Source organism: Equus przewalskii, chromosome 8 (assembly GCF_037783145.1).
Source record: "Equus przewalskii isolate Varuska chromosome 8, EquPr2, whole genome shotgun sequence".
Taxonomy (NCBI): domain Eukaryota; kingdom Metazoa; phylum Chordata; class Mammalia; order Perissodactyla; family Equidae; genus Equus; species Equus przewalskii.
In genome coordinates this window covers 16,021,450-16,045,991 of record NC_091838.1, presented here as the reverse complement: position 1 = coordinate 16,045,991, position 24,542 = coordinate 16,021,450, and the positions used below count along the sequence as shown (strand labels likewise).

Genomic DNA, 24,542 nt, shown 5'->3' with positions numbered 1-24,542 from the left:
AATGAAAGGGGCTCTGTAGTGCTCATACCCAGTGACCTCTTTCCTTTGCTTTTGCGACTATCATGTTTAGGTGTCACTGATGAAATACTGTTCCTAAAGCCACATGAATTAGCACTTGCAGATCCTTCATTCATCCATCCATCTATCCATCATCCATCCATTCAACAACATCTGTTATGTGCCAGGACTTATCTTTAATGACGATGTTGAGTAACCACTCATCCAGTAGCACAGTTCATCCCAACCATATGTATTAATTTATAAACCTAAAGCACTGTTTGTTCAAAGAATTTTCTCCTGTGGCCTCTTTCGCACTTTAACTGAGTCCTCAAATTTTAATGGAAGGAAAAAAATCACAGTACTATTTAAACCTTATCAAGAAAGTCTTCTAAAAAGGTAAAGGTAGAAATAAGTCAGAGGGAAAAAGTCAAATACTATGTGATCTAAGTCATAAACAGAAGATGAAAACAAGAAACAAACATATAGAGACAGAGATTGGATGGGTGGTTACCAGAGGGGAGTGGGGAAGGAAGGAGGGCAAAAGGGTGATTAGGCCCATGTATGTGGGGATAGATTGTAAATAGTCTTTGGGTGGTGAACACGATGTAATCTACACAGAAGTAGAAATAACAGCGATGTACACCTGAAATTTATATAATGTTATAAACCAATGTTACCACAATAAAGAAAAATAAAGTCAGCTGAAAAAATAAATAAATAATAAAAAATTCAAAGACAAAAGTAAAATGAACTCTATTCTTCATTCATGTCATTCCACAAAAGAAATTTTGTCACAATACTTTGATCATTTTTATCTTTACAAACTCTTGAATCATATCATTTTAAAGTTTGAATATACCTGAGCAGGGGATCTGAACAGATTTTTCCCAAAGAGACGTACAGATGGCCAACAGGCACATGAAAAGATGTTCAACATTACTAATTATTAGGGGAATGGAATCAAGACCACAATGAGATATCACCTCACACCCATCGGAATGGCTATTATTAAAAAGACAAGAAATAACAAGTATTGGAGAGGATGTGGAGAAAAGGGAACCCTCATACACTGCTGGTGGGAGTGTAAACTGGTGCAGCCACTATAGAAAACAGTACAAAGACTCCTCAAAAAATTAAAAGTACAAATACCATATGATTCAGCTATTGCACTTCTGGGTATTTATACAAGGAACATGAAAACACTAATTTGAAAAAATGGATGCACCCCTATGCTCACTGCAGCATTATTCACAGTAGCCAAAACTTGGAAACGTAAGTTCTCACTGATGGATGAATGGATAAAGAAGATGTGGTATATATACACAATGGAATAGTAGCCAGCCACAAAAAAAGATGAAATCTTGCCATTTGTGACAACATGGATGGACCTCGAGGGCACTACGCTAAGTGAAATAAGTCAGATGGAAAAATCCAAATATCATATAATTTCACTCATATGTGGAAGATAAAACAATAACAACAACAAACAAACACATAGATACAGAGAATAGATCGATGGTTACCAGAGGAAAAGGGGTGGGGGTAGGGTGAAAGAGGTAAAGGGGGACATTTGTACAGTGATGGATGGCAACTAGACTTTTGGTGACGAACATGATGTAGTCTACACAGAAGTTGAAATATAATGATGTCCACCTGAATTTATGTAACGTCAAAAACCAATGTTACCTCAACAAAAAAAAAATTCAAAAGAAATAAAGTTTGAATATATCTTTTAAAATGTGATTCTAGACCAATAGTTCTCCACATGGGCAATTTTGCCCCACAGGGGACATTTGGCAATGTGGAGACATTTTCGTTTGTCACAACTGAGGAGGTGCTACTGGCATCTAATGGGAAGAAGTCACAGATGCTGCAAACATCCTACGAGACACAGAGCAGTGCCTTCCCCACAATAAAGAGTTAACTGGCTCCGATCTCATCACACTGAGGCTTAGAAACCCCATTCTAGATCTACTACCACGTTCTACACATGAGGAAATGGAGGGCCGGGGTGGCCAAATGATCCACTATGAAGTTGAATGGTGCTGTGTTGACTGGGATCATATGAAAAGCATTCTGTGTGCTTTACTATTCTCTTCACCAGTTCTTCAAGAAGTAAATTGCAAACCATGACCTAATAAAAGGGCTTTTATATGTCTGCATACTTAGTCACTAAAAATGACAGGCTTCAAATCCATACAATATGGTTATGACTGTTGATATTTAGAAGCTACAAGGAACTTCCTCCTAACAGCATGCTTGTAGTCATTTATGACAGCCACAGATTCCAAACACCTCTCCTTTATGAGCATGGCCACTCAAGAGAAAGGAATCCAATGATAATATTAACAGATGCTCCAAACACACTGATGAGAGGAAGGCAAAAGCTTTCCTGAGGTCCAGAAACAGAGGCACCACCCCAGGTCACCCTTGGGTACGTTTGCTTTTGTTAGGAGATCATGGTGTCTGATATGAAGAAATGACACAATCTGAAAAGATCTAAGAAAATCAGAACAAGCAACAAATATAAATACCAGTGAAAAGAAGTGGGCATTCATGAAAATGTCATTAGAGAAAAAGGTCACAGTGGCACACACAAAAAAAGACACCGACATGGTTAATCCTTTTACCCTGTGCCAATAAAAGAAAAAACCATTTTTAAGAATAATATCTTGTTTGATGATCACTCACTCTCCAGAAAACAGACTGGATTATAATAATGGTGCAAGAGTTTAAACCTGAGGAACATCACGTAACCTCATTAGCCTGAAGTGAACCCATCGTGGGCATATAAACTGCACAAGGGCTGCAGTACGCTGCACTGATCCTTGTGCCAAAGTACTGGGCCTCACCTCTCCAATAAACGAGAGCATTTCTGACAAGTTAGCCTTCCAAATAAGAGGCTCATGTTAACCCGGCGTCAATGTAAGCGTTAATTCTCAGCGAGAATCAAGGCCACACCACCAAACGGCTGCAAGCTGCAAGCCTGAGAGTTCCACATGACATCTTACTATAAAAATCATGGAATTCCAGAAGTGGAGAAATGAAAGGGGTCTCTGATACTGTCTAGTGCAACTTGAGAATTTTGAGGAACAGAAAACTATGGGAGGTGTCATGACATGCCCCACAATCATTGAGGCTTCAAGAAAACCAGCCACAGGCAGACAGCAAAAAAGGGACAGCAGAAAAGCCGCTTGCTGCCCCATCTTCATGAAATCAATCACTTAAGGATCAATGTTCATTTAAAGTCATATACAATAACAAAACAAATTGTTGCTTAACACAAGTAAAAAAATCTCTGCGTGGGGTCATTACAGCTGGGTATGTAAGGACACAGTCACCTTCAAATCACACACATGTGCACGCACACACACAGTGTATCCTATCACCTCAGCCCAAGACCCAAACAACACTTGAACTTCCCCATCTGATGTACAAGCTGGTCTCCATAAATCAAAGAGGAGTCCCCTTACCTTCTTTCTGCCTCCAGGTGTCTCCCTATTAAAAGATAGGACAAGTCATGCATTTTACGTTCAAGCCACCAGGATTAAAAAATATGATTCACGCAGCACGAACCTTTTTAGCAAAATACTAGAAAAAATTGGTATCTTTCTCATCATTTCTTAATCTCTATCAATTTATCTCAGTCTTCAAGAAGATTTCAATTAGAATGTTTCTCTTTAATTCTACTTAAATTCTGGCTTCATATTAAAATCCTTCCTTGGCTAAGCAATAGAAAGAATAAACAAATGGGACTTCATCAGACTAAAGAGCTTCTTCAAGGCAAATGAAAACAGGATTGAAACAAAAAAACTACCCACTAACTGGGAAAAAATATTTGCAAGTCATATATCTGACAAAGGCTTGATATCCATAATATATAAAGAACTCTCACAACTCAACAACAACAAAAATCAAACAACCCAATCAAAAAATGGGCTGGAGACATGAATAGACATTTCTCCAAAGAAGATATATGGATGGCCAATAGGCACATGAAAAGATGCTCATCGTTGCTGATCATCAGGGAAATGCAAATCAAAACTACACTAAGATATCACCTTACACCCATTAGAATGACAAAAATATCTAAAACTAATAGTAACAAACGTTGGAGAGGTTGTGGAGAAAAAGGAACCCTCATACACTGCTGGTGGGAATGCAAACTGGTGCAGCCACTATGGAAAACAGTATGGCGATTTCTCAAAAAATTAAAAATAGAACTACCATACGATCCAGCCATCCCACTACTGGGTCTTTATCCAAAGAGCTTGAAGTCAGCAATCCCAAAAGTCCTATGCACCCCAATGTTTATTGCAGCACTGTTTACAATAGCCAAGACATGGAAGCAACCTAAGTGCCCATCAACAGATGAATGGATAAAGAAGATGTGGTACATATATACAATGGAATGCTACTCAGCTGCAAAACAGAACAAAATCATTCCATTTGCAATAACATGGATGGACCTTGAGGGAATTATGTTAAGTGAAATGGGCCAGGCTAGAGAAGGATAATCTGTGTATGACTCCACTCATATGAGGAATTTAAAAATGTGGACTAAGAACAGATTAGTGGATACCAGGGGAAAGGTGGGGTGGGGGGTGGGCACAAAGGGTGAAGTGGTGCACCTACAACACAAATGACAAACATTAATGTACAACTGAAATTCCACAAGATTGTAACCTATCATTAACTCAATTAAAAAGAAATCCTTCCTTGGCTATAAATAGCTATGCAACTTTAGGTTTATAATTACTATTATTATCACCATAATCATCACTTTCATTTTAAACTAACATTAGCAGAGCCCAATTTTTACCTCAGCAGTGGTGCACTGAGATTTCTACATGTTACCTCGTTTATTCCTCTCGAGAATTATAATTATTATTACCGTGCCTCCACCTGTCAGATGAGGAAATTGAAGGTTTGAGCGGATAGATACTGTCAAAGTTCACAAAGCTGGTAAGAATCAGAGATGGATTTAAACCCAGTTTCATCTGTCTCCACAGTCTGTCTGCCCTGGCAGGGCAGCTTTGTGGACTGTAGTTTTGCTTTCTCTAGCAAGAGTCTTCTGGGTGGCTGGTCCTGCTTCCTTCTTCCTGGAGGCAGCTCTGATGCAGCTTTTCTGGCATCAGCTTTCAGTGTGCATGAGCATTAGAGTAGGAAAGAGCTGGGTCCAATTCTGTATCTACGATTCACAAGTGCTGTGAACACATCTAAAGAGATTTCACATTTGTAAAACAGAGATCGTAGTGTCTATATCACGAGATTATTGGGACGATTCAATGAGCACATGTCCATCCAGTGCCCAGCATTGTGTCTGGCACATAATAGGCACCAGGATATCGGTATGCTTTCTTTATCTGTACACGGCAGAAGCATGAACGAATCACAGTAACACCATCACAAATGTGGAGCGTACAGAAGGCCATCATGATGTGTTTCTTTTCAAAAAGGAAGAAGTAATTTTCTCGTTTACTCCTATAGGGAATAGGAAACGGGAGAGAAAGAAATAGACTGGGATCTAGGCTGAAGCCTGCCGCTTAGTAGCTGAACAGCATTGGGTCAAATCTTTTAGTCTATGGCTGTTAGTACCCCGCTCGCCTCCATGAAAGGAGAGCAAGGATAATCAACAGAGGGAAGTATGTGATAATATATGGAACAGCATACGTTTATATTCATGAAAGTTGTGATTACTGTATCCAATCATTATTTTTATTATTAAAGCTTCCTTTAGCTTCATAGGCAATAAATTCAAACCAGGTATGACTTGAAATTTACACATAAAATTACCCACAACTTATACAAATCATCTCTTTAAATCCAGAATCATTTTTAATAAAATGATGTGGCCCTTATATAGCATTTTGAAATACTTTTATTTATTATTAAAGTAATGCCATATCCATTGCGGAAAATTTAGAAAATACAAAAGGACTAAAAAATTAAATTAAATTCGTACATAATGCTACCACCCAGGAATAAACACCAGTATGCTTTTAGAACATTAAATTCTGGTCTCTTTTTTCAATATTCATATGTATTAATATTAATAACAGATTGTTATCAAGGTTTTATATAGAGCTCTAAATTCTATCTTATTTCCTGCTAACATTACATGATGAGCATTTCCTATTGACTAGATTAATATGAGGTCATAGATTTATAAATCTGGTCCTGAGTTAATAATATTCATAGATGCTTTTGAAATAAAAAGTCTCATTATGTTTAAACAGACATTATACAGTTTTACAAACTTCATATAAAATGAGTTTGTGGATTTGTTTAGATCGTGGTTACAAAATTTAAAACTCATTGGAAAGAAAATTTGCCTATACTTCATATCCTCTTGATACTCCTAAAATGAAATAGAACATTTTGTTTGTGTCTCCAAACAGAGCCAAAAATAGATAGAATCATACACTTATAGCTAGAAATGAACTCGAAGCCTGTTAATAGAAGTAGCTGGGAAAATCCAGGAATATGAAAACCTAAAATCCTGTAAGTAAACTTTTTTTCCCGTACTTTTCAGAAATTTCCTTTAAAATTAGTAATATCTATAATAAATAAAAGACTTGGAATGGTGCCAACAGATTTAAACAGTGGGCAAAAAACTTCAGTAGGTTAAGCTGTCCGTGAGACGCCGAAGAGGAGATGAATGGTTTAATTAGAGAATTTAGGAGTCATCTGGCCAGAACTGCTAGTCACCTGAAAGGCTGGGAGCAGGGCACCATGTAAATATACCATGTGGCAGCAAGGCCAGATCAGGAGAGGCAACAAGGAGAATGAAGTGCACCTGTGGGAAGCTGAGGCAAAGGTCTGAATTGCCAGTTGATATCTATTTAACTTCTACAGTCTTAGGACTTGGGGGCAATAAAACCATACTGAGAAGTAACTTCAGGGGAAGATCGCAGCCTCTGAGATTTTGCCGCTCGGTGGGGCTAAGTGGTTCACTTCGTCCAACGGTCAGTGCTGACCACAGCACTCTGAGAAAACGCTTCCTCCTCATTTCCTAGCTCAAGAAGTCATCCTGGAAAGGTTCTGACCTGTAGCTCGAGTCACAAAACCGGAACATGAGACAATAGATTTCAGTTAAGGTCAGAGAGATGACACTTGATAAACGAAAGATAATAAAGCTAGAATTATTAAATGATTTATCAAGACTTGGTACTGGTGGAAAATGCTGTACACAGACATCAGCTCTAACCCCATTTAAAAAAATTATTTGCAGAAAAGGTAGAGAGCAAATAACTCACATTATGCAATATGTTTCTACAAAGTGTTACTTAAGCCACAGTTTTTACAGTAAATACTGGTTCTTTTGCTTATCAGAGGATTAGGACACACCTGTGTGAAATACAGTTGAGCAGACACGGAGGGGAAGCAGGACACATTTTCTAATTAAAAACAGGGAAATTGTGGGTGCTGGGAATGTAATTACTTGAGTTGGAAATGGGCCAGGATATTAGCTAGCGCTCCTAGGATCTTTCATAATGAAAAATCATCACATTCTCAAATCTGAATTTTTTTTTAATTGTATTTTCTTGTGATTAGAACACTTACCATGAGATCTGCCTTCTTAACGAGTTTTTAAGTGGACAATACACTCTTGTTGACTTTCGGTGCAATGTTATACCCCAGCTCTCTGGAGCTTCTTCATCTTGCTTGACTGAAACTTTCTGCCTGTTCATTAGTAACTCCACATGTCCCCCTTCCAGGCAACTACTCTTGATTTTACGATGTCACTTATTTTAGATACTTTATACTCGTGGAATGATGCAATATTTGTCTTTCTGTGATTGGCTTATTTCACTGAGCAGAATGTCCTCAAGGTTCATCCACATTGTTGCATACTGCAGAATTTCCTTCTTTTTAAAGGCTGAATAGTATTCCATTGGATGTAGAGACCACATTTCCTTTAGCCATTCTTCTGTTAATGGGCATTTAGGTTGTTTCCACACCTTGGCTACCAAATCTGAATTTTCTAAGGGAATCACTAATAACATGTCAGGTTCATTCTACAAAACGACTATGACACCATTTTGGCTTCACAGGGAAAGTCCATCCTCCTAGAACATCCCAGCCCATCCCAGGCATTCAGGTGCCTCTTGAGTACTTGACGCTCATTCGAAGATGGGTGAGTCATTAAGTTCTTTAATGTCAGAAAATTCCCCACGCTGGTGAACCTGGAGCCCCTCAGACAGACTGTAATAAATGGAGTCAGCTTATATATTGTGCTTCTTCTTTGCATGTTTTTTTCTTCTTTCGCTAGAATAGTTTAATAATCAAAAGCACTGCATTCAGAATCAGAGAACCTGGGTTCAAATCCTAGCTCTACCATTTTCTAGTTGTGTGACTTTACACAAGTTATTTATCCCTCTGAGCCCTTGCTCCTCACAGTTAAAATGAGAAAAGAAAATCATTAAATAGTTATTTATCAATTGCTTATTATTTTGGAGTTTGATACCATTGTATCCTCTCTGTAGTTCTAAGAGATTGGCACTATCGTTAACCCATCTTAATGATAAGAAAATGGCGGCACAAACATGTTAGGGTAGCTTCTTCAGTAAGTGCCTTATTCAATCTTCACAGCATTCAACAAGACAGATATGGTCAGTGCTCTCACTTTAAAGATGTGGAAACCAAGCACAGAGAGGTTAAATAATTTGCCCATACTCACACAGCTAGGATGTGGCAAGGCCAAGGGGAGAGTCAAGACTGGCCGACTGGAGAGCCGCAGAGCAGACGCAGCAGGCATGCAGTGCACTTGGCATTATGCCTGTAACTCGTGTGTATTGAAATACTGGGAAGCAGGGCACTCCTGAAAGAAGTGGATACGTCCTCCAGCGCTCTCCTAGTAAGGAAGTGGTATGTGCACATAGGTGTGTGCCCATAGGAAATACAAAATTTAAACAACTCCTCAGTGTGGTGTTCAGAAAGAAAACAGAACTCTGAAACAGAAAATCTGGGCTTGATTCACTTCACTCCCTATTAATTGATGACTTTGGGCAAATCACTTAATCTCTAACCCTCAGTTTCTTTAATTGAAATGTGGATAATAACACATACGGGAGAGTGATGCTGTAAGCATTAGATATAAAAGATATCCATAAGTGCAAATTACCATCCCCAGATCAAACAGGTGCCTAGCAAAGGCTCCTTCACTGCCACTCCCTTCACCTTTCTCTTTGTTGACTTTAAAGGAGAAAAAAATCCCATATGCAAGTCTCAAAATCATTCAAAACAAGAAGCAGTTTTTACTAGGCAGGCCAACCACATACTGATGAGCAGGTTGTGCACTGCATAAGAGCACTCAGCCAAGGGAACAGGAGAGGCTGAAACATAGCCCCACTCTGGTTGGAGAAAGGGTCCCATTATTCTTCACACAAAGGTCACTACGAGTCTAAAAGTGGGAAGCCTGGGAGGCTGCACCACCCAAAAATGTTTATACTAATGCAATTTCAGACTAACTTCCCAGAAGTCTTTGGGGAACTGGAGGAATTCCTGCGGAAACTGGGGTTTTCTTTTGCTGATTTATAAACTTCCATGAAGTCAGGCTGTAAACACCAGCATGATAGGATCCTTGCAGCAGCCTCCTGCACTCGTAATCAAGGTTTTTTTGGTTGAAAACAATTAAATGAGAAGTGTAGCAGAAATCATAGATTTAGACAATTAAGATATATATTTGCATCGAGTTCTTACTAGTTTCAGCATCACTATATGAGTGACATCCCCATGCAGAGGTAGACGCCAGACCTTCATTCACCTTTTAAAGAAGCAGAAGGAGCTGCTTTGCACGATCTAGAAGGGAAGAGAATAGAGACAAGAAACTAACGCTTTCAAGCACATACTAAGTGCGAGACTCTGTGCGGGAACGATCAGAAACCTCCCCTTACATAATCCTCAAAATCAAAACTGCAAACGTTTGCTTAAAATATTTGAACGCTTCAAGCTGGAGATTGAGGATGGGGGAAGAATATGCTGACCTTCCATTTTTTTACCCTTCTGCAGTATTTTAAGTTTTTCAAGCATATGTGTTTTACTTTAACTATGCTTGTAACCTGGGGTGATTGACATCACCAATTCTACCTACGAGGAAACCGAGACTGGACAATAGCAGTCCTTTTTTTTTTTGCAAGGTCAGACAGAAAATGATGGCGCTAGTACTTGCCTCTGAAAACCATCTCTCTGACAAATGAGTTTGAAGGGAGAGGGGAGAAAAGTTCAGGGAGTTCATTCCTGGGACCTCTATTTACTCACTCACCCAGAATACTCGGTTGTCCAATAAGGAAAACAAGACTAGGGGAAGACAAAAACTTGAAGAAAAGAATTTTTTTTTAATGGAATAACCATCACGGGGCAGAGGAAAGGAAGCTGACTAGGGCCAGTAAATGGACTGCTCAGCAAAGATGAGAGCCTTCTAAGATTGGAACTCATAAATTTGTAATGGAGCCAATCAGCACAATTATATAATTTTTGCCCAGTAGTCCTGGGGAGTCCAGAATCAGTTGATTCAGAATTGGCGAGACAGATGTGGTGTTAAGCTAGAGCTTTAGAAGTCTTGAGGGGATTTGCGGCTTAAAAGCAGGCAAGACATTGACTCTGCCCTCCATCCCTTCTGGGAAAAAAATAGTGAGTACGACTAAAAGGAATAAACCAGCAAAGAAAAATGAAAAGAATGACACCAAACTTCATGAAAATTGCAAGTGGATAGGCATAGGCTTATGTGAAACGAGCAGATGCCACCCTGGAGCAGAGCCAGCCTGCCCCATGGAACCTCCGCAAGGCTCTGAGCTCACACTCGGCAGATGAGACAGGGAGCAAAGCGAAGGTGAAGCTGAAAACAATGGACTCATTGGGGATCCGAGGGCCAGAAAACTGCGCTGGCGGGCTCTTCCATTCTCCTCTGTCCACCCACCTCCATTCCCCACTGAGAGCCCAGAAATTGGGCAGAAAGCGCTTCTCTAAAGAAATTGGAAGAAATTTTAAAAGCTAAGCTTCTACTCTAGATGTTGGCAACTCAGAATAAAACTTCCTCCTTCCTGGATTTGAGAGACAAGGCGGAGGAATCATGACCTGAGAGATGCTAGACTGGATGTTGTCAACCTGTAAAGCCCAAAATAAACAGACAAAAAGTTGACCCTTAAAATCAAATGATAAAATGCATCACAAAAAAGCAAAGTAAAAAAAATCTAATTATCTACACAGATCTAAGAAGATATTACTCCCTAAACATGAGGATACTATGAAAAGGGAACACTCAGAATACAATGAAGAAAAAAAGTAACCTGGAAATAAAAAATTTACATAAAGAACAGAAAATAAGGTTTGGAAAAATCTCTCATGCAAAAGATGTATGAAATATGAGAGAATAAATAAAATATACGGGCAAGCAGCCCATACGTTTCAATATCTGATTAACAGGAATCCTGGAGAACACAGGGAAAATGAAGAGGAGAGAATGAGGAAAGCTATAGTGGAAGAAAATTTCCCCAAGGTGAAAAAGACACATGAATTAGTTTAAGAGCGTTCAGAGAGTGCCTAATGCAATGAATGAACAAAGCTCGGGGCCAAGACATTCACTCATCCATTCATTCATTCACGCAACAAACATCATGCATTGTTTTGGATGGAGGGGATGCAATTATTATGGAGACAGTTATAGTAAAGGTACTCAAGAAGCTCACATTTTAGAGCCAGAAGACAAGAGCAAAGCAAATAATTTAAAAAGATAATTTCAATAGTGGTAAGTGCCGTGAAGAAAATAAGAAGGAATGATGTGAAAACCAGGGAGAGGCGGGTAGGTTCCCTTAGATTGGGCAAAGAGGAAAAGCTTCTCTGAGACAGTGACCTTGGACAGGTCCAGTCAAGACAAAATGTGAGGGTACAGCATTCCTTATGAAATTGCAGAACACCTTGAATAAAAAATATCTTCAAAACTTCCAAACAAATTTGGTCACAGAGACATGAGAACTCGGATGGAATTAAATTTCTTCTCAGCAACATTAAATGCTAGATGATAAACAAAGCAATGGCTTCAAAGTTCTCAGAAAAACAATTTTTTAACCTATAATTCTACATCCACTCAAACCATCATCTAAATGTGAGAGAAGAATAAAGACACGTGAATACATTTACAGGTTCAGAAAGTTTTTCTTCCCATGCACCCTTCCCTAGGAAGTTATCCAGGGATTTTTCTCTGGCAAAATGAAGAGTTAACCCATAAATAAACACACAAACAAAAACTAGTGGATACACTTGAGGTCTCTGAAAAGAAGTTCTGGGATAAAAATTATGCCAAGAGAGCACAAAGTCCAGCTGAAGAAAAGGATGGAGAGTTCCACAAAAAACAATGAGTCAATAAAACAGGAAGTTTGAGAACGTAAGAATATATGGTCATGATAAAGGCCAGTAGTAGGGGAAAGAACGGGCCTTTAGAACTAAAGGACAAACAGCACAAGAACGTTGTGGCCCAAATATGATATAATTTTAAGCAAATTCCCATCCCCCCTCTACTTAATAGGTGACTATTCCTTCTTTCACCCCTTTAGTCTCTGGACTTAAGAGTACCATACATAAAGGAGAGCTTTGGTGAGATGCTAGAATGATGACAGGGGAATTCGGTAAAAGTCTGCAAAATGGACAGTAAGACCCAGGCCCCTTCCCACCACCACCCCACCCCCCAGCTCTAGAAAGCCAGCAGCTAGGCTTACAACCCTGAACCCACCCCACACAGCCCCAGCCAAGAAACAGGAGAATTCTTCTCCTGAGGAACAGAAGCACCTCAGAGATAAGACCTCAATTCTGACACTGAGAGTCCCAGTGAAAATGTCAGCTGTCCCCTCCCTTCAATCACCCTATAGTGAGACCCACAAAAGGACGAGCCCCACCCGCAAACATGGAGCACCTACTCAGCTTTTCAAATGCACATCCCTCAATACTAAGAGAAAGCTGAAAATCACCAGAAGTATGAGGGAAGCTTCCAACACAATCAAGACAGCAAAATAAAAGCAGTCACTCAGAAGACACAGAGACAATTTAGGAAGGAAAGGAAACTCTAAATAATGTTGGAGAAATAAGAGAAGATATCCTATCCATGAAGCAAGAAGGCTAGAAGTAAGGAACAATCAAAAATCAAGAAAGACCTTTGGAAATTAAAAATACGATAGCCGAGCCAGCCCTACTGGCCTGGTGGTCAAGTTTGGTACACTCTGCTTTGGTGGCCCAGGTTCAGATCGTGGGTGCGAACCTACACCACTCATCAGTGGCCATGCTGTGGCAGCAATCCACATAAAAAATAGAAGGAGACTGGCAACAGATGTTAGCTCAGGGTGAATCTTCCTCAGCAAAAATAAAACACAATAGACAAAATAAAGAATTAACAGAAGACTGGGAAAATAAAGTTAAAGAAATCTTTCAAAAAAGTAGGACCAAAACTATGAGATATAAAATAGGTAATAAACAATAAGAAAAGTAGAGAGTCAAGGAAGGAGAAAAAAATGGTGGGGAGAAAATAACAAAATGTAAATAAAAAATAAAAACAAAACTGAAGAACACAATCTCCAGACATTAAAAGCTCACCAAGTGCTCAGAAAAAAAAAAAAAAAGACCCACCCCAAAATATACCATGGTGAAATTTGGGGACACCAGAAATATGTGGAAGCTCCCAGGAAGGAAAAATAGGTCACATACAAAGGATTGGGAAAAAGAAAGGCCAGACTTCCCACAACAGCACTAGAAATTAGATGACAATAGAGCAAAAACTTTAAAAGGCTGAGTGAAAATGATTCATCCAAAATTCTCCACCTGGTCAATTTGGCAATCAAATGCAATGGTTTAAAAAAAAAAGGCTATTTCATGAAAAGTCCCCCCAAAAAAGTTACAGGCTTCCTGTAGCTACCAGAGGATGTGCTCTAACAGAATGACGGAGTAAACCAAAAAAGAGGTGTCCACAGAGTCCAGAAAACAAAGAATTAATATGGAGAGAGGCTAATGGGATCCCCAGGATGACAGCTGGACAGCGGGCCTGGACAGCATCATGCCCAGATTAGAGCAGGGACTAGGGCTCCCATATAGATGACTCAAAGGGGTGGAAATGGAACCATGCCCTCATCAGACAGGTGACAAATTGTGCTGAGATATTTTGAGCCCATAGAGCATGTGGGAAGCTAGACGCAGAGTCAAAGAAAACAAAACAAATGAAAATAAGGCAATTACTAATTCCAGGAAAATCAATGTTGCACGAAAGAGAAAATCTAATCACAATACTCTACATGTGCCTCAGCGGCTAACAATACTGTCATAATCATAACACGAAAATGTCAAAAAAGGATTTGACCACAACTTGTGAAGGCAAAGCTGAACTCCTCATTTACCAAAAGGTCATAAATAATGTCTCACTTTGAGTAATTATAAATTATGCCTTAAAAAAGGAAGTTGGGGGTTGCCCTGGTGGTGTAATGGTTAAGTACGTGCACTCCGCTTCAGCAGCCCAGGGTTTGCCGGGTCAGATCCCAGTGCAGACCCATACACCACTTATCAAGCCATGCTGTGGTGGCGTCCCACATATAAAATAGAGGAAGACAGGCACAGAGGTCTGCTCAGGGCCGATCTTCCTCAGCAAAAAGGGGAAGATTGGTGGTGGATGTTAGCTCAGAGCTAATCTTCCTCAGAAACAAAAGTATGGGGCCAGCCCAGTGGTGGAGTGGCTAAGTTTGCTCACTCCACTTCAGGGGCCTGGGGTTTGTGGGTTCAGATCCTGGGTGTAGACCTACACAACTCTCATCAAGGCATGCTGTGGATATGTCCCACGTCAAAATAGAGGAAGACCAGAACAGATGTTAGCTCAGCGACAATCTTCCTCACACACACAAAAATATAATGTGTGTGTGTGTGTGTGTGTGTGTGTGTGTGTGTGTGTGTGTGTGTATATAGAAGTAAGTACCAGAAGACACAGCTAAAAAGAATTTAAAACTTATTGCCCCTGGGAAATAGAGTTATTCAGGAGACTGCTGAGTTTTTGTTACTAACTTCTTAATTATATTTCTATTTTCCAAGTGTCATAAAAATAGTGTGATAGAAATAGAAATTATTTGTATTAGTTATGACTAATAACAACAGCTAACTTTCAGTTGAGCACTCACTGTGCGCCAGGCATCAAGCAGAGAGCTTCACACGGTGTCACTCATGGAATCTCGCCTGCCGCCTTCTAAGGTGATTACTATTGCTGTAGACGAAAGGTTTGAGTCGCTGCAAACTTCACATGCTGAACACTAAGCCCCAGTGTGATGCGTCAGCAGGTGGAGCCTTTGGAAGGTGGTTAGGTCATGAGGGTGGAGCTCTCATGAATGGGATTAGTGCCCGTGTAAAGGAGACCCCAGAGGGACGCCTCATCCCTTCCACTATGTGAGGACACAGCAAAAAGACAGCCATGCATGAACCAGAAAGTAGGTCTTCACAAGACACCGAATCTGCCGCTGCCTGGATCTTGGACTTTCCAGCCTCCAGAACCGTGAGAAATAAATTTCTGTTGCTTCTGAGCCACCCAGTCTATGGTATTTTTGTTACAGCAGCCCAAACGGACTAAACCCTGTTATCATCACCCTATTTTACAGATGAGGATACTGAGGCTGAGAGTGAAGAAACTGGTCAAGCAGAGGCGAGATTCAAACTCAGATTCGACTCAGGAACCTGAACTCTTATTCCATACTGTCCTTAAGTTTTTAAAGATTTTATTTCCTGTGCCATTCAAATCGGCACTGTCAGGGGGCCACAAACCTGGGATGCTCATCGCACACACACACAACACCTGGTGGAAAGAGAACTCTCCAGACAAATGGTCATATTCTGGCATCGAAATACACTCCGATTGGCAGTTTCTTTTTTTTTCAATCTCTAATATTCTAGATCTCTAATATTCAATTTGCAAAATGAAATTAAAGCTTTTATTATTCACATTTCAAGTGGAACATTTTATAACATAAAACTCCACCGAGAACCAAAAAGAAACAGCGTTTGTTGACACGAAGCACCAAAAACTAGGCAGGAAAATTCTGTCCAATGAGCAGATCCTAATAAACCCGCATGTACTCAAGAACTAGAAGTCAAAATTTTCGTAACTCTCAAAGAAGCGTTTTCCACCTTCTCTTGGCGAGGCTGCAGGAAATCGACACTCAGATCCACTGCTGGTGAGTGTACAAATTGATACAACAGCTGAGGAGGCATTTGACAATATTTATTACAATCCCACTTCCGGGAATATTCTAGAAATACACAGCACGAAAGAGAAGTGATATACGCGTGAGGCTATTTATTGCAGCACTGTTTTTAATAATTAAAGATTGTAAACAACCCAACTGCCCATCAAATGGAGACTGGTTAAATTATGAAATAGAATTAAATGGAATGTTACAAAGTGGTTAAAAAGAGAGCTAAGGGCACGGACTCTGTAAATTGCTTGGGGTTAAGTCCAGGTTAAGCACAGCCACCCTGGGTCACAAAATCCTACTGTCAAATTTTCAGGGATTTTGCCAACTGCTTGTTTAGCATAGCCATTATCAAAAATTAAATTATATAGGCTTACCATTAAATAAATATTAAAAACAAGGATAAACACTCAAAACATATCTCCTAATGATTTTACCACACCTTACAACTCTCTATGCTCTTGACTAGACTATTTAAGTCTATCATATCTGTATGACGGAAATATTATATAATGGTTTGTGACAGGCATCTCCTCCCAACTCGGTGTTCAGTGTCTTCACGTTAGTAGCCTGAAATCAACCATGGTGAGAATATCTACACCTCAGAAATTAGCAAATGCTACAGATTCGGACCTTTTTCCTTAGAGAGCCATTGGGTACATATTTATCAGTATACCACTAGTTACGTGTGATCTGCGCCTCGGTTTTGCCATCTGTAACATCAGGAAAATAACGGCACCTCCCTGTTGTATTGCTGTGAGGACTAATGAGTTAACACATATAAAGCGTCTAGAAGAATGCTTGGCATGCAGTAGTGTCAATATAAGGACTAGGTGTGTTGAGTTGTAGTATTACCAGTACAAAAGGACCTCCAAGCTATATTGTTACACTAACAAAAAAGAAAAGCTCAGAAAAGTACATATAGAATGCTATCTTTTGGATATAAAACAGGGAAAATAGAAAATACATGTTTATAGCATCTTGTATAAAGAAGCCTTCAAGGGTACACAAGAAATGAATTCACGTAGTTACCTGGGTTGTCTTTAGCTGGAGCCGTGGGGCGGAGGATTTGGGTCAGAGCAAGATGTTTCACTATACATGGTATTTTCATGGAATTTTATCTTTTTAAACTACGTGAATGTATCACCTATTCAAACTCTTACATTAAAAAAGAAGAAGAAGAACTGTTTTCATTAACCCAACAAGCATTTCCTCCTCATCTATGGTAATTAAAATGCCCCGGAAGACACTCTGTGAGGACACAGACGAAGCAGACATATGGCCTCTGCCTTCCAAGAGGAGGTCTCTCCTACTTGAAGAGATGAAGCCCACACAGGGAGACCCGCCTGGAGGGGAGACACAAGTCTGCCCCCGAGATCGAAACACCACAGGGCCTCGCACTAACATCATGACCAGGATGACACGAGGTGGTTGTGCCGAGGGACTTACCCTGTTGTGTAAGGGATGTTGATGCCCCCTAGATTAATACTTTCACATCCGACAATAAACAGAGTGGAAAAACACAGCAAAGACACACCACTGCAGATCATTGCGAGTTTTGCAGATTCTCTTGCACCAAGTTTCAATTTTTTTATAATGTAGCCTCCCAGGACAATACCGACGCCGGCACTGGGGACAATAATGACACCTGGAGAGAAGAGGGGAAGCACAGGATTAATTTGAAGTAATATATATTACTTGTTTGTTTTTTCTAATTACTCTGTTTCTACTTACTTACTAGTACTCAGGTCAAGAATTAAAAAATACCGTAATCGATAAATCTTCAATGTGCGTGATTTTATGGTATAATTCATTTTCAACACATACAACCAACAAAGGACTCCTATCCAAAATGTAAAAAACTTTACAAAGTAATAAAATAAATATAAGCAACCCATTATAAAAGTGAGAAAAACGTGAGTGGGCCCTTCACTAAGAGGAAATCCAGCTGGCCAATAAAAATCCAAAAGGTGTTCAACCTCATTACTAAGGGGAAATACAAACTAAAACCACAGTGAAATACTGCTCCACGTCAATCATGTCGGTAAAAATGTAAAAGTCTGACAGTAACACACTGTCAAAGCAATGGGCACTCTCTACACAGCTGGTGGGATGGAAATCGTGACACGTACTTTGAAAAGCAGTTTGGCATTATCTGGCAGAGTTGAAGATATACACCCCCCGTGATAGGCAATTCCATTCCTGGATCTACACTATGAAGAAACTCTTGCACATTGGTACCAAAAGAAGTGTACAAGATATTTCAAGCATCAGAAAAGCCAAAAACTGGAAATAAACCAAATTTCCATTAATAGATACATTACATGTAATAAAGTCATATAATGGAATGCCACTATACAGCAATAAAAATTAAGAAGCATAATTACATACAACTACATAACACAATGTTGAATGAAAGAAGCAAAACACAACAGAACACATGACGTGATTGCATTTGTATAAAGTTCGAGAACAGGTAAAACGAAACAATGTTGTTTAGGAATGCATATACAGACCGTACAATGATGACAAAAAACCCAGGAAGTAATTGTCATAAAAGCCAAGACGGTAGGAGGGATAGTGGGGTCAGGAAAAGATCAGGGGGCTCCTGGAGTCCTGCAAACACTCCATTCCACAACCTGGGTAATAGTTACACAAGTGTTCACCTTATGATTATTCATTATCTCTAAATTTTGTTTAACGCACTTCTGGGTGTGTTGTATTTCACAGTAAAAAAAAAATTTTTTAATAGTCTTAGCGCCCGCCCGAAGAAGTTTATAATCTAAAAGAGACACAAACAAAACAAATTAGAGTAGAATAAAATAATTATCTGAAGGGCAGGGAGAATACAAGAAAGGAAGCACCTGAGTCTTCCCTGGGAGAAATCAGGGAGGACTTCACGAAAGTGGCAGAATTTGAGCTGACACTCAACAGATGAGACAGATCTTTGGGAATTAAAAGATGAGACAGAATCTGTCCAACGCACAGCACAGAGAGAATATCCTACGCAAAGGAAATAAGTGCAAAGAGGCATGAGATAACAGAATTGAGGATTCAGAGCAGTCCAAACTACTGGGAGCATACAGTGAGGTGGAAGATGGCGTGGATGGAGTCAAAATTAGAGTCAGAGAAGCGGTCAGGAGGGTAACTGCAAAGGTCCAGGAGCCAAAGTAGGGCTCTGCACTGACAGCACCATAATTTAGCCAAGAAGGATGGTGAGAGAACATGATGCCCAGATGGGTGTAGGGATCCAGAACATGAGGAGGAAAGGAGTGGAGGGAGCAGCTCACAAACTCCGTGGTAAGACACGTTGAGTGAACGGCCTGTGGGACAATCAAGTAGAAATGCCTCCCACAGTTGCACCTGTGGGTCACAAGCTCAGGAAGAGCGGGGCTGGGCGTTTATAGCCTGTAGCAGAATTGGTGGCCTAGAGAGGATAGTCCAACAATACTGAACACTGAAAGTAAGGAGAATAAAGGGCCAAAAGCAGAGTCCTGGAGAGCACGAGTGTTCATGGCTGTCACCAAAAGATGAGCCCACAGAGGCAAGTGAAAATGAGCAGCCACAGAGGCCAGAGGAAATCTGGGAGAGAGAAATGTCTTCAGTGGGAAAAACTTGGGCTTTGGACTCAGAAAGACCAGAGATCAAATCCTCACTCCATCGTTTAGAGCCGTATGATCACACACGAGCGTCCTCAACTCTCTACATCAGATTTCTTTCCTTTATCATAGAGATGTCTACATTTCATGTTAGAATGAACATTACAGACCTTACGTGCAAGTAGACAGAGTGCATTGGATACTGTACACAATATAAGTTGTAGTTATTATCATTACGATCGTGCCACAGCAACGAAGGAAAGGCAGTTTCAAGAGAAAACGGACAACACTGTCAAGTGCCTCAGAGAAGTCAGTAAGATGAAGACCAAAATGAGACCATGACGTCACTGGAGATCCTGGCAAGAGCAAGGTAAGGGCGTCTGGAGGCAGAAATCAGACTGCAATGGGTTATGAGGATTTAGAGGTTGGAATTCAGACTCTCTCTAGAACTTTGGCTGTAAAAGGAAAAAGGGGTATGGGTCTAGAGTTAGAGGAGAGCCATGGTAAAGCTGGGGCTTATGGGGTTTTGTTTGCTTGCTAAGATGTGGAGAAGACGTAAGCATACTTATATACTGACAAAAAGAGACTAACAAGGAATGGGAGCTTGGACGTGGAGGGGAAAGGTGGCCTCATGCTAATGCAAGCTCTTTGAGAAGTCAGGAGAATATGGAATTAATAGCACAGATGATGAGATTAGGCCTGGAGAGGGAGAGCGCGTGCGACCCCTTCATGTGGCCTGGGAAGAGGACGGCAGGGGGAGTGGAGGATAGGTAGCTTTTCTGTTTTGTTATTTTCCTGTGACTTTTGAAACAAAATGTAATACGTGTTGTAACAGAACATTTGAAAAGCATGGAAAAGTATGAAGAAACAAAATTGCACTGCTTATATCCTGGCATATTTCACTCTAGTCCTTTTTCTATGCCTTTTTCCTTCGAGAATTAATAACATGCTGTAGATTCATTTTTTTTTATAGTTTTGGTTTTTGTTTTCTGTATAATTGAAAACAAAACTAATTCTTAGAGGAAAGGACGTTGAGAACTTTAAATACAGCCAAGGGTTGAAATAACCACTGTAGGAAAGTGAAGTGAGCACTAAATAAGAATCTGCCATTGGCTTTGCCATTGGAGAGGACCGTGGGTCCAGACAATAGCAGATTCCAGAAGCAGCTGGGTACACGCACACGCTTGGGTGGTTTGCTCCAGGAGGTTCAACAACCCACATAAAGGAGCAGAGAAGGGGCGTCAGATTAATCTAAAGTCTGAGCTTTGCCTGGAAACCAGTGTTCATTTTGTAATCCTCACCACAGTTTTGATTTTATAAAGTCAGGAGTGGCCCTCTTACAGATGAGGAAATTGCTGGCTCAGAGAAGCGACCAGCCTGATGGCGCCCATGAGGGAGAGAGAGAGCTTGCATGAAAATTCAGATCTCTGATTCCCAGCTCAGCGCCCTGTCCACATCACCACAGCTGCCTCTTACGAGCCGCCGGGTCCTGGAATCTTTTAGGTAAATTGAATAGAGCTCTGGACTTAGATGAGATGGTTAATGAAATATCCTCCTCATTAAGGAAAAGCACACGTGCTATCAACATGATTGAATAGGCAAAGCTTTACCTAAAGAATGAAAATGGCTCATTAATAAAATTCCTATTTCAGTGAACAATTTATGGAGTGACAGGTAGGATGCTAGACCCCAGGAGAAGAACAAAACAAATCCCCACGCTCATAATTGTCACAATATAAAAGTGATATAATTTATTTGACAATGCACCCTAATTAATATTACACTCAAAAACAGGAAATTTGTCATCAGTAAATATGAGGTTACATCTAAGGGAGTGAAGACCCATCAAAATTTTCTCCTGAATTTCTCAAAAAATTAAAAATAGAAATACCATATGACCCAGCCACCCCACTACTGGGTATCTACCCAAAAAACTTGAAATGAGCAAATCAAACAGACCCACGCACCCCTGTGTTCATTGCAGCACTATTCACAATAGCCAAGACATGGAAGCAACCCAAGTGCCCATCAACTGATTAATGGATAAAGAAGATATGGTATATATATATATACAATGGACTACTACTCAGCCATAAAAAGGATAAAATCGTCCCATTCACAACAACTTGGATGGACCTTGAGGATATTATGTTAAGCAAAATAAGCAAGATAAAGACAATCTCTGTATGACTCCACTCATATGTGGAAGATAAACAAACACGTGGACAAACAGAACAGATCAGTGGTTACCAGGGGAAAGAGGGGTGTGGGGGGTGGGCACAATGGGTGAACTGGTGTACCTATAATATGACTGACAAATAATAATGTACAACTGAAATTTCACAAGGTTGTAAGCTATCATAACCTCAATAAAAAATAAAATAGAAAAAAAAGATTTACTCCTGATGCCCCTCTCTCCCCACCCACCCTCCCTGTGATCTAAATCTCCCCGCGCTATCAAACCAGACAGGTTCTGACTCTTCATTGACACAAATCTGTCCACTGCTCAGATCTCCAGCTCGAGTATCAGACCCGGAGGCTTGCTTCCTTGGTGGGATCTGAGGCGTCTGGGATTAGCAGGGTAGATCTGGTGCTGGGGGGGCCGCAGGGTGGGGTCGCACAGTGGAGGCTTCTCACCGCCCCTTGTCAAAGCCCCTGGCTGCAGGAGTGTAGGGTTAGCTTGTGGAGAGCATGGAGGGGCTGCGAGTCAGTTTCTCCACCCACCACCACACGCCATGTAGGCATCCCAGACCTCCCCACTCCCTTTGTGCGGATAGGGAAATAATGATGTAAGATGGGCTCCCCGGACAGAAGCTGCCCGCCTGCTGTTACCTCTGTCTGAGCTCAAATTCGCTCCTCTGACTGGTGCTCTCCTTCCCTTCTCTCTGTCCCCAGACGCCAGATGGCCAGTTCCCCTCCTTCTGCCTTCCACCTCTGCACTTCATCCAGCCCCTTTCCCAGCCCCAGAGGGTTGGTTCTGCCACCCCGAGTTTCTGCTCCTCGAGCCCTGTAGTGGCCAAGACGTGGGGAGAGCGGGAGACAGGAGGGTGGGCAAAGGCAGCAACTGATGCCCGAGGACACAGCTGGTATGTGTATGAGGAGGAAGGGGGGGAGGACAGAGTGTGGAAAGAGGCAAATAACTGGACCAAGCTCAGGGACCCACCTAAGGTACGGGTGGTAGAGGCCACTGCAACTACAGATGTCTAAGAGACAAATCCAGCCAAGGGTAGGGACTGTGCAGACTGATTCCCTGAGTTCGAATCTCAGCCCTGCCACCTGCAAGCTGCATGTCCTCTGTTAAGTTTTCGAACATTCCCAGGTCTCGGATTTTCTCATACGTAAAATGTGGACAAGAATAGTACCTTCCTCATAGGGATGTTGGGATTAAATGAGTTAAGAAATATGAAGTGCTTAAAACAGTATCTGATCCATAGTATACACTCAATAAGCGTCGGCAATCATCATTATAACCAGTATGAACATCAGTGTCTGCCTACTATTAATGGGTTTAACCTTTACACAAATAAATACATTGGAAATTATAATTAGGCAAATTTCTATATGCTATTTAATCTATAGGATTGAACTTGAGCTACTAGTAATGGTCCAATATAAACCTCTATGTGTTCTTTACTACATAAACTTTTGTTTGATATTTAGCTACTATGTGCTCTTAAAGACATAGACCTCTGTTAACTATTTAGCTACTGTGACTATACGTCTGAATCCAAACAATTCATTGCCGCATTGATTACGTGCTGACAAAGCAGAGGATCCTGCTTTATTCACAAAAGGTCTGTGAATATCCTACCGCTTTCCAGTTGGCTACCTATTTATTTATCCAAGCAAACTGACATGTTAATATTCCTACTTCCTTTCTTTCTCTAGGTTGGGCACTATTACCCAATAGCATTCGATTTTGAAGTTTTTACTCTGGGTCACCATATTGCTTGCCCTCATAAAGTGTAGCTGCATGGACTCAAAAGGTCTTTATGAAAAACGTTATTCAGTTAATTACCAAATATTAAAGCTTCTGGCAGAATTTTTCCTCTTTCCCACAATTTGTGTCAATATGTAGACCTTGCAAACAGACACAAAAATCTACCTAAGCTTAATGCGTGGCTTGAAGCACAGGAAAACCTTGAACTGAGGGAAAGGAGGACAAAATTAGGTGACCCTCACACCACCAAAAATGTTTCAGGTTCAGGAAATTTCAGCTATGCTGCTGCTATTGCTATTGTTAAGAATAACAACAATTTGCTCCCATAGTGCCCAGCACCAACCCATTGCAAGGATGGCCACTTTCTACTGAGTTTACTTCTCCATCTTTCCTGCCAAACCCTAAGGTTCCAGAACACAGTAGGGACTCCATCTTTATTATCTTCACACCTTTCTAGCACTTAGCAGGACCTCGTAAATATATGGATGGATGGACTAATTTCATTATTTACAATTTATTACATAAAATCTTCAAATGACTTGTTAGTTTCAGTTTTCCCTTACTCCTTGGACTAGGCTCTATCTTATTTTACAAATAGGAAATCAAGATTCCATTTGGAGCTAAAACAACTTGCTAAAAACAATTTAAAACTGACAGGCACTAAATATCTAGATTGATGCCTGAAAAATCTGTCTGTTATCAAAATTCTGAATTGAACATTATTAGTAAAGCTTACCTGCCGAGCCACTAAAGGTGACAAAGCATATAATGTCTGTAATTCTCTGACACCTCTTC

The 24,542-nt window shown here is 40.5% G+C and overlaps 1 protein-coding gene across 2 annotated transcripts in view; it reads right to left on the bottom strand.

Annotated features, from left to right (window-relative positions):
• Positions 1 to 24,542, bottom strand: part of SLCO5A1 (solute carrier organic anion transporter family member 5A1) — a 131,019-nt gene that overhangs the window by 13,778 nt on the left and 92,699 nt on the right. For both annotated transcript variants that reach the window (XM_008514553.2, XM_008514554.2), the window contains one exon: positions 17,658 to 17,856. In XM_008514553.2, coding sequence (XP_008512775.2) covers positions 17,658 to 17,856 — 199 coding nt within the window. The remainder of the gene's footprint in view (positions 1 to 17,657; positions 17,857 to 24,542) is intronic.